At 36.9% G+C, this 11,947-nt stretch overlaps 2 protein-coding genes across 2 annotated transcripts; both read right to left on the bottom strand.

Annotated features, from left to right (window-relative positions):
* Positions 1-1,859: 1,859 nt before the first annotated feature.
* Positions 1,860-4,457, bottom strand: LOC139125883 (opioid-binding protein/cell adhesion molecule homolog). Its single transcript, XM_070691971.1, has 3 exons — positions 4,420-4,457; positions 3,476-3,757; positions 1,860-2,999 (listed from the first exon to the last, which is right to left on the bottom strand). The coding sequence occupies exons 2-3, from the start codon at positions 3,738-3,740 to the stop codon at positions 2,614-2,616; spliced, it is 651 nt and encodes a 216-aa protein (XP_070548072.1). The 5' UTR covers positions 3,741-3,757; positions 4,420-4,457; the 3' UTR covers positions 1,860-2,613.
* Positions 4,458-4,462: 5 nt separating this feature from the next.
* On the bottom strand, positions 4,463-6,519 carry LOC139128720 (B-cell receptor CD22-like). The gene is made up of 3 exons (XM_070694453.1): positions 6,351-6,519; positions 5,234-5,518; positions 4,463-4,680 (listed from the first exon to the last, which is right to left on the bottom strand). The coding sequence occupies exons 1-3, from the start codon at positions 6,517-6,519 to the stop codon at positions 4,463-4,465; spliced, it is 672 nt and encodes a 223-aa protein (XP_070550554.1).
* Positions 6,520-11,947: the final 5,428 nt, after the last annotated feature.

The raw sequence follows: 11,947 nt of genomic DNA, 5'->3' as shown, positions 1-11,947 counted from the left end.
ACTTGACTTATTTTTTCTCAAGGACATTTCCGCGTTGCAGTGTAACCATGAGTAGCTGCTAGAGGCTGTGCGCACTGAGCTGAGTGGAAACGTGCAGACGGCCAAATAGTTGTTGCATGGTCTTGTATTTACTAATTTTAGATATTCAAATAAATAAACTTACTTTGGCGTCCAATGATATATGGTGTTTTTAAGAGATATCGCTCAGCTAACCTCCTAAACGGATGCATTGTTGGTTCTATTTTAAATATCTGTGCAAGGTAGTGTTCATTGCAGAAATGTTGGGTCAGTTTATTTTAATATCACTGACCCATTTATTTAACATTAACAACATGTCATCCAGGTCGACAATTTAATGACCGGTAGCTTCGTATGAAAACAGCTTTCTTCGCGCCATTTACCAATTTATTACGAACTGCATAATCCACAAAATATTTACATGAAAGAGACCAACGAAAATTAGACAGCAAGACCGATATACGTATAATCCGAACATGGATGTTTTGAAATTCCAAGTTTTTGTAATAACAATTATAAGTATGTTTGCAGTCAGTGAACAACACGGAAGGTGGTCGGCTGTCGGATAAATATCACTAAATTAGCTCTTACTGGGTGACAACGCTTTTTGTTTGTTCAAGAGGTCATCTTCTCGGGCCTTCAAATCATCTTAATATACAATGTAATCTTTTTAGTAGAAACTCAGGCGTTGAAGCACTATCTGGAGCTACTTTTGACTTTTCTTGTCGCACTGGGTACCAATGCTTTCAGAGTTACCAACGCAGCTTTCGTTTTGGGGGATCGTTGTTGTTTTCGACAGCTTGTTCCTTATTCACATCTGAACGGTGTTCCAATGTCAATGGAGTTTTTTTCACTTGTTTGGCCTGCTTAGAAATGAACGTCTTCATGTGAGTAAACTTGTCTATGTGAATAAACACACGACAAGTTGGGCCTTTTAAGTGTAAACGTGTCATTGAAAGATTCCTGACGGTAGTCATCAGAATATTCAAAACCATTTCATTTCCCTCTACTTTGCTTAATTTTGAACCGTTTGCAAACGTACATTCTAAAAATATATATTGTACAAGTTACATACATTTTCGAAGAAATTCATGTACTTTCTTTCCAGGTAGGATAATTTTAACAAATTTCCACATTTTGCCTAAAGCTTTCAAAATTATCAGTATCCTAATGCAGTGTCAATTGTAAAAGAACATCGAAAATATAAGGACGTAACCTTTTAATTTAAGCATAATAATCGAACCTCGTACAATTTCCATTATCTAAAATACAAACATAATCCCATAAATGTTTGGCGCAGTTTATTAACTGAACTTCAGTTGTGTAAAAATCATAAATCTTATTCCTACTATGTGGGTTGCCAAACATAGAGGCAGATTACAGTTTAAGTTTGAGCAAATCTAATGTTGTCATGTTAAACATGGCAACATATATCAAGGTGGCCTAGATATATTTTATAGGTAGTTTTTTTCAGTGTATTTAGACACTAGCTAGGTGAGATTTCTTTTAATCATAAAATACTAATTTTACCCTCTATATTTATCCGGCTAATAAAGGGAAATGAATATATTTTATTGTAAAGTAATACAATTTTAATTTGTACCGTAAAAGCTAGAATATTGCTGGTTTAATGAAAGATGGTTTGTTGGTATATATTCGGATATAAAAAGTAAATCTTTACAAAATTATCCATGCGTCCTATAGTCATTTCTTTCGGTTCTGTATGTGCACCCTATTAACAAAAAATAGTTTCAATTTTCTACCAAGTACAACAAATATGATTGTGATAAAGAAAAGAAGGCAATGGTAGCACAGACAGCGATAATGATAACTACCGTGCTTGACTGTCCTGTATGAAAAGAAGTAAAACAAATATCAATTAAATGTGAAACTTTAAATCAGTAACGGGAGATACAACGAATTACAGACAGACAGACAGACAGACAGATAGATAGACACACAGATAGATAGACAGACACTGACAGTGACAATTCAAACTAGAAATAAGAGGATGCGAAATAAACAAGGGGTCAGACTGTGGCAATTGCAGGAAAATCAAAGTCACGGTGACGGACATGAATTTTCGCTTCGTATAGAGTCACGGACTATCAATCACTCTCAGTTTGTTTTCTTATATATCATGCAATGAAGAAAATTTACTATCGTCGTTCTACTGACTTTACATTTTTGCCTTCCATGCCCCTTCTTTTCACATCACAAAGTTTAAGAGATCAGTTATATTCGTCCAGTTGAACAGTCAAGTCACATTAAACGTTTGAGTGATATCGCCTTTGAGCTGAGGGATCGGGTATCGTACCAAGCTCGACTGTAAACAGATCTTATCACGTATTCAATTAGCAGACAGCGGGGGATTAGAGTCAGTCGGGCCTGTACCCCCTTCAGTTTATTGGGTATAGTTAATGCTTCAACGACTTCAAATTTCGTCTAAAATGTATTTCTGTGACAAATTCTGGTGTATAATTGTTTCCAAAATGTTCTGTTGAAATATAAGGCTACGGTTTCGATGCAAAAGATTTTCCTCTTATGTAACAAAAATTATGTTCAATGCGGTAGACGTGGGGGTCATAATGTTTTTTATCCGTCGTCTTGTACATCACACTGGTCGCCATTCAAGATGATGCATTCAAAATGATAGCGTAATAGTCTGTTTCTATGGAACTTACCTATTTCGTTAATGGTCATAAACTGGAAGTCGCTTGGTTTTATAAAGTTGTAAGCTTCACATATGTAGATACCGAAGGAGTTACTACCAATCTTTAGCGTCAACACACTTGTAATTTCACCAGCCTCGACGTTTTCTATTCTGATGTTGTCGTCACCGTTAGACAAGGTTTCGTTTCTATTGTTGAACCATCGAATCGTTGGACTTGGATTTCCGTCGGCTGTACATTCCATGCGTACGTCATCGCCCACGCTCGCTTCGTACACACTGAATTCTTCAGAAAAGATGCGAGCTGAGTCTGAAAATAATATACCATCAGTGTCTTTTCTGTGACAAACGAACAGTTTGACAGTTTTACAATTTGTTTTCTCACAGTAAAAGTGGTCATATGAGTTTTCCTATGTGCTAACATATTAGGTGACTATACTGAGCTCGCAACCTCAAGGTTGGAAAGGGAAGTAGATGCTTTCCAGAACGTAACGCATTGATAACGCATGATAATTTTTCGTTCATGTTGTTGCATATGAATATTTCAACAAATACCAGTATTGGTACATCTCAGTCATCAAAGAACAATAAAGTGCAAACAAACACAACTGGACAATAAAAAGAAGACTTTATTGTCCTTTTATCCTGCGACCAACGTCAAACAATGATATATGACAAGTCTCAATTATTTTCCTCAACTCATAACTCAAACTGGTGGGGAGGGACCTGACATCGCCGCCCAGTATAAGATTGAAACATGGAGTCTCGTAATACCTGAGTACTTACAAAACACTGTGATTTGCATTGCGTCAGTAGACAAGTCTTCTCTCTGGTCGTAAAATTGTGTCATTGCATTGCACTGGTAGTTGCCATCTTGTGCTCTGGAAATACTGCTGAGGTCATGGTACAACGCAAGTCTATTCGACTCTGCAATGATTTCGCCTTCAAATGTTAGATAGACTTTGTAAGGGTTCGGGTTCCCATTGACAGCCTGACAGTAGATGGTGACGTCACTTCCTTCTGTGATGTTGTACAATGGAGTGGTTGCCATTGTGACGTCTGACAAATCTGGAAGAAGAATTATGGTAACATCTAGCTTGAGTCGTTTTCATAAAACGGTATTCCAACCAAATGAATCTCAATCTTAAACCCTACAATCTGATAGTCTCATGCACAGTATTTCCAATGTACACGGTGCATTAAAGGCATTGTCGGCTGACATACTGAGATTGCATTACGTTTTATGTTTAATTTTCTATGGTTTTCTACGGCGCGTTTTCTAAAAAAATATTGAACAGCAATATACAGCAAGTGAACAATTGAAGGATTCCATTTGATAAAATTCACTCTCGTCCTCTTTCCTCCCTTGACAGCAGGATGCAGGAAACGACACAACATCACTTTCTCCCTGAGCTCGTATCATGTTCCTGATGATGTCACGCATTTCCATGTCCTTTTGCATTTTGTTCCAACAATTTTATTAAAATCAGTAACAGATGGCATGTTCAAATATCGCTTCTTTGAGCAGCCGATCGGGTTACGTTTTAAATGCTATAGTCGATGGATCGGTGTTCTTGCTGATGCAAGAGATTTGAATATAGTCTCCTTTTAGTGTGAAATCAATTAGTTAGCCTGATTATATTTTCGTTTAGGTCAAAACAAGACGTTTGGTATCAAGGGTCACCGCTTTCAAGTTGCCAATTACATACATTACAAGCTGCCGGACTTACGTTGAACTGTGAGTTCTGTAACACCGCTGTCAGTGGCATTAGTTTAATCATAGAACACACTTGTTGCTCTACAGGTGTAATTGCCAGAATCGGATCGATTCGCTTTGTTGATGACATAGGTGTGTTCATGTACGAGCAAATCGCCATTCCTTAACCACGCGTAAAATGAAGGCGAAGGATTCGAATTTACATCACAAGACAATCTGACATCTAAGTCGTGTTCGACACAGAACACAGTCTGCTCGTTTACAGAAGGCGGATCTGCAAAACAATAAATGGGGAAATGAGTTGTTAGTGAGGACAAATTCTATTTGTAAGACCTGTCCTCAATAAACCAATATATCATTTGTGCAGACACAGATATACTGCAAACTGCTTTACTCATGTTATGCTCATATTCAACGTTTAACTGTACAAGTACAACGAAATAAACGCCGCCGGGTACGGCCCCTTAAAGTTTACTTTAAAAATACTTTGACTTCCATCTTTGCTGAGACTGACAGCCGCCTTTAAACACTTTTATCAACATAGTTCAAACACTGTTGTATACTTTTTTGCATGTTCTGAGTTAATGTGTGCATTCCAAGGGGTATCATAAATTGATTTCAACCGTAATTCATTCAGTAAAGGAGTGATTCTAAATAAAGCCAGCAAATATCAGCTCAGCTTGATCCCCGAACTTTGTTGCAATCTCGCGCAAAAAGTAATCTCGGTTGTCATGATTCAAATTGAATAAAAGTCTTAGCGTGTAACTAACATATGAGTCTGTCTCTCAGAAAACAAAAGATATTATATAAAAAAGTCTGCTTCTTACACTCTACATCAACATTCATGATAGCAGTACCAGTTCCAGTGCGTCCATCCCAGAAAGTGTTTGTTGCAACGCATGTATAATTGCCTGACTGACCCCTGCTGACGTCATTGAACTTCACCAATTCATCCAGGGAAACAACAGTACGATCACTGTCGAACCATGTTACATTGTTGTGCAATGGATTAGACTCTAGGACCTCACACTCAGCCACAAACGAATGACCTTCAATGGCCGTTCCTGTTGAACTAGCATTGTCTGTAAAAGTCACTTTCACCTCAGGAATATCTATGGAAAATGATTAAAAATTAACTGACAATGGTCAACAAGCAAAAACCCATGTGATAATCTTGATTGTTTCGAATCATTTAAGAAATGTTAGCGTGAAGTTTTATTCAAAAAAGCATTGAAAGTTATCAAAATAATCCCGAAAATATACGAGTTACCCTGCTCTTACTTTGGAACAATTACTTGAACCGTTATTATGTGATTTATAACTGTCGGTGCAATCTGCAATTCCAAATATTTTGTGCGATCTGGTCAGAGGTGGGACTTTGGTCGCCCAGGAGGGGATTTAATCATGGTATCGTTTGAATTTGTTCAGACAATAACAACGCAAAGCTGATAAACAGCTGTCCTTCCTCTGTAAAATGTGTATGGAGAAAGCAAGTAGTCAGGGTCAATAATGTGAGATTTGTTGAGTCCAAAGGTCCGAAAACACAATTGGAAATAACTTTGAATTTGGATAATTTGAATACTTGGATCTTTATATTTTTCTTTTTTTTCAAAAATGATAGGTGCCCTATAGCTGAATGTTGCAATATTACATTTTACTCATAAAACAATTACTGAAAAAAGCAGATGAGCTTATATTTTCAGATTCAACAGACATCACTTCACCATACAATTATCACAACCGTACAACAATTATCAAAAGTTAATGTCAAAATACAATTTTCCCTTTGAGGTGACACACCCTGGTTTGTATCTGACGATAAATAACTTTTTTGCTATAGAGTTTTTAATCTAATACTTACATTGCACAAATATTGAAATTCGGTCGTTGCGTTTCCCATCGTTCCATCCCAGAATGAATTCGTCGCTTCACAAGTATAGTTACCACTTTGATTTCGCTGTACTGCATTGAATTCAACCACTTCGTTTGAGCTGACCTTTGTTCCCTCCCAGTCAAACCACGATATGACGTGTGGTTGTGGGTTAGCGTCTGTAACTATGCACTCGACTGTGAGTGAGTCTCCCTCAACTGTCAATCCATCTTCGCTCGCCATCCCGTGGTTTTTCATATCGAGGGACGGGGAGTCTGAAAAGCCAGGAAATAAGATTGAAATATAGGCGGTATGTAATGGCAACCTCGCTATGACGTCACATTTTGTTATAAAAAGTTTAAGAACTAAAAAAAAATTATAAAGAACACGTGAAACAATCGTCACACCTTACTTAATTGTGGGCAAATGATTACAAAATTTTATCTCAACTGCCGGTTAAAAATGAGAAATTTGCTTACATTGCACGTCTAATAATAGCGGAGCCGATCCTTCACCCATCCGTCCATCTGCATATTCATTACTTGCTATGCAAGTATAATTGACGTCAAGTTCTCTGGTGATGTTTTCCAGCGTCAAAGTATTTGTATTATATATTCATTATTTGGACCACGCCAATAAAAATCTATGATTTCCGGGGGATAGCCAATTTCTTCTACCTTACATGCTGCTGCTAAACTTTCTCCTTCAAAGACGACATTCCCAGTTGCAAAAATTATTTTCACTGTCGGTGGATCTGGAAACAAAGACGATCACTTTTAGTAAAGCCAAGCCAAGGCCTCACTATAGGACATGTTGGTTTTGTAGACACTGAAAGTGTAAACGGCAACGCAACGTTTCGTTGTCTTTTTTTCGTGTTACTTGTTGATTTCAAAACTGTGATGATGATAGCATTTTTTTCCGCCAAACATCCGCTTTCAAAAATATTGCTTTTATATAAGTGTATAAGTGTGATTTGTACATTCTTGATCGCAGAGAGGTTACTCACAAGTCCACATGAGATTTTGTGTAAACTCAAAAGCTCAATTTAATCTGTTGTGTTGTAAAATTTAGACTTTGGAAAAGGCAAATTGTACTTGAATGTTGACGTTTTACGGACAACAATTTGAAGCTTTCACTTGAATCATGTGCTATAATATAGCGTTCTAAATATTACAAAGATTATATTGTGGTCACATATCAATAAGCAGCTGAATCACCTTAAAGATTTTTTTGATCGTAAAGTGTAGATCGAAAACCAATATTCGTGACTTATTCGTAATTCATGATTTCACGCACCCCAATATCTTGTAGCAGAGTCTACATTTCTACAGTTTATCTCTTACTGTCCGGCTCTCCTAATGATGTGTGCTAAGAGACTGAGACTATACAAATCAAATCGGTAACTCACATTGTACGACTATAATTATATCTTCGCCACAGTCTGCAGCTTCTTCGGCTGAAGGCAAAATCGATTCATGTTCAATGTGACAGTTTACTGCTGTTCCGTTGTCTTCTATACGGAAAATAGGATACCACAGATTACTCGACGAATCCTTTTCTCGCTTCTTTTGTTTTTCGTCAGCATACCATACAAGTTCACCAGGTGGGACTTCCATTTTCTACATAACAGTTAAATGTGGCTTCTTCATCAGCAACGACATAGTTGACGGTGTCAATTCACAAAGTGGACCATGGGCTATGAGGAAGGGGATCATGCATTCATTGTAGCTTATTTTAGTATTTTTTACCTTATCCACGCCAACTGTTACTAATGTAAATACACTGGTTACGCTTATTTCATTAACTAACTCGATGATCAAAAATATAATTTGCTTAAAAATAGTTGACAGTGGTTAAAAGTCATTTGGTACTTTTGTTAATAAACACGAAATATATACACATCAACACTTACAACACTTCTTTCTAATTTGCTTAATCACGTTCTCATCTAACAATATCTTACCCAGTCTTATGGATATTTTTGCTTTGAAAAGTATGGTATCTGATGACAAATAGCTGGACTTATTGAAATAAGCTTAGGGATATATGCTTCGAGATAACGAGTAGGAAAGACTGAGAGACAGACAGACTTGTACCTAGAACGTGTAACATTGCCTCTGCATTTTCTGTTGTTATAAGTACGTCACAGCGATGAGTTGTGTTCAAAGAAATCGTCACGTTCGCCATATAGATATTGTACATGAATTCATCACTGGTCTGACTGTGGGTAATGTTATATATATCCTTGTAAGGGTTGAACACCGTAGTCCCAATGGATATAGAGAGCCAATCCGTATCTTTAGTAAACTGCCATGCCAGTGTAAATACTTGAAGTTCATCTGTAGATAGAGTACAGTTCATTGAGATGGGTAGCCTACAAACGATATCGTGTCGATAGGCCCACTCTTGATCTTATCAGAATAACCTGGAATAAATACAAAAATATGCCTTCTTTATAAACTGTGAATAGCTGTACATGCTCAAGTTAGAAGCATAAGCTCCCTATGAAAACTGTAATGACTGTTTAACTTCTCATAACCAAACTTACCAACTTGAAAGTGAGTAACACACATAAACTATCATATAGACTGCCACTCCTTGTTGTTCTTGGTATCTGCACATGCCATAGTCATAGCGGATTTCAAATAACCAGACTGGACAAGGAAGTTCCGCAGAGCAACGTAGTACTTGTCAGTCATAGCCCGGATAGAACATGAACTACACGGAAAACTCAACACAATGAGGGCTTGTCCGAGGGCGCTTTTCATGATAAAAGCATTCGCCATTCCCTTTCCGTGCGATCACTTCATGTGATGGGATTGTCATTTATGTGTACTGTGCTGAGTAATAGAAAACATTGGAAACAAATGGAATGTTACTCTGGAAACGCAGGCTAATTACCGTTGACCAATAATTCAAACTATTCAAAAACATCACTTCTTAATTTTCGTTTTGATCTAATTTGATCATATTGCATTCATTTCGTCACACAACTAAAAAAATGAAGATTGTTATCGTTATACCTGCCAGTAAGCTAACACGATTGAGGTCAGTCCAATGATTTTGCCATACGACGTTGATCTCAGCCTACGTGAATCGGCATTTCAGGAATTTGAAAGTGTAAGCTTACACGCAGAATTTGAAATTTAAAAACACCATTCGAAAAGTGAGGCATGCGTAAACTTGAGATTTGAAGCTTCTTTCCCTGCAAATGACAAAAGCAAAACAAAACAAAACTGCGTGAAATCTAAAGTCAATCATAATAGATGCAGGAATACAAAGAGCAATATATGCATGTATAAAATCTTGTAAAGTCGAGCTATGAACGAAAAAGCAATATTATAAGGTCTCTCCATTTACAAAAACATCACCATTAACCCTTCAAGCACACATAATATCATTACACGTAACATTTTATTAATGGTAACCACCAAAATTACTCTTTGTAAAGTAAAGCTATTACATATGACAATGATCAGTTGTCGTGGTTTTATCTTTGTCATCTTACATCTTTTGGTCAATACGTGACCAAAAGACACCGATTTAATTTGGAAAGAAATCGCAAACATACTTAATTTCATATGGTTTGAATATGAAAGAAGCTACATGGAACAGTGACATTTTGACGACTGTGCGTGATCAAACAGGTGGGATTGCGCATTTCGAATCCCAATTTCTTTATGAAGGGCGCCATTTGCAACACTCTCGTTTGTTAGCCTTACCTTTCTCGAAGATAGATATTTACGACTGCAGAATTAAGTTTACAAGATGAAACTAAGTTGGTTGCAATAAATTAAATATAGTGCTACTGACTACCGAATGATAACAGATGAAGGCTACGACTACTGCTGCGTTGAACTAAAACCAGTTGTCAAAATCAAGCGATTTTGGTTATCATACCTTTTCTCATTTTTCCTATAGCGCTTGATAACAGTGAATTTTGTTCATATCAATAGCTCTTTCTGTCAACTATATTGAAAAAGTATACGCCCTGTCCCTGTGAAAAAGTGTGAGTCCACTTTGATTTATATTTGAGTAAATTACGAGTTGCCAACGGTAACTTAGAACTACTGTAGACAACAGAATGTTTGGCCAGTACATAGGCCTAGGGGTAATTACAAATGCTCAGAACAGCCATTTTATCCAATCACATACGCACTTCGTGAAAGGTGTCAAAACATTGGGCTGATCTAACATTTGTAGATAAACATCGAGAACAATAGTATTATGCATGTATTATAATCCCAAGCTGGACAGTTTCTTTGTGGGGAAATGTTGGAAAATTAAACGTATGCTAACGGTAACCGATCTTGCTGTGCTTAAATACCGCCCTCAACTTTACTTCACTTACATATACCTCGTTTGTTGGAGTTATCATATAGTTTTACGATTCATTAATACATAGATAGATATTTGAAATAGATTGCCAGGAGTTCGGCTAAATGTACTTGACACAATATGCCTATAGATGCAGATATATTAATTTAATATCGATGTCGAAGTGCTCAGAACTGAACATGTAATTGCAATCAGAGATTAACTGCCATTGTTCTTCTCAAACTTATCACCTTTTATCGGTGTTGAAACATTGGTAGTTACATAATGCGATTTAAATTACCATTCTGAGAATGTGTGATAAGATAAAAATATCGGGAGATAGTCCAGGTTATAACCCTTATATCTGTTCTACATTAGATACCTTTCCACTGCGAAAAACACATTTTAATTTTTACTTTAAAAAAAAGTATCTCAGCAACATTAATTAAGTACGTTAAGATCGGAGTGATATGTATCTCCGACATTTAATTTAATAATTGTCAGGACGTCGGACGAGCAAAAATGTCATATCCTCATTTGTCATTTATTTATCTCTGTCACAAGATTCACCGAGCCATCCCTTGCTGATATGCATTAAATACGTATCAGATACCCTTTGCAATCACCAACCTGTATGTCTACGCTAATTGTGGTCAGATATCACCTGGCTATCAGTGCATGGCATGTGACTAACGTATATTTGCGTTGAGAGAGCACCCTTCATATGGTACACTCAATCTGTAAAAATGAATATTGGCTGAGGAACGTTAGTGAGTCAAGCTTGGAAGTTTCCATCTTTATCAGGAACTTCTTACAGTGTCTAAGTGTTAGGCATAATTGCAATAAAACAGTCACTGCTGGTCAAACACAGTTTTTTTGAAATGCATGTTTGGCACCAGTTTTGATTAATGATGTCATTTTTTCATTTTGTCATCTTGAGTATGTTCGCATTTGATCTCAGATCGCATCGAGGCCAACATGTGCTAGGTACCTTAGATCTTATTAACGTTTTAGCCTTTGTCAATGTACTAGAAGAAGCCACCAGTTGCAAGATTCGAAACTGTTCTCTGTTTACTAGCTCGCTCGTCTTTTTGTTTGCTTTTTTCATTTCACCGCATATATCTTTGTCTCTGTCATATATTCAAGTTTGACAACACATTATAGAAGAGACCCAAAGGTTATCATATCGATATAAGGAAACTTTAGCTACTTTGATTTCGGTTAACGGATATCACATCTATTTATTATGCATTTGATCTTATGCAACAAACTTTTGTGTATCTGCATAATTTTGTGCACGAAGATTTGTGCCATTGTTTCTCTACATCTCTCTCTTTCGCTTACGGCACGTTTT

The sequence above is a fragment of the Ptychodera flava genome, chromosome 3 (genome assembly GCF_041260155.1).
Source record: "Ptychodera flava strain L36383 chromosome 3, AS_Pfla_20210202, whole genome shotgun sequence".
Taxonomy (NCBI): Eukaryota; Metazoa; Hemichordata; class Enteropneusta; family Ptychoderidae; genus Ptychodera; species Ptychodera flava.
This window is presented reverse-complemented; position numbering and strand designations above follow the sequence as displayed.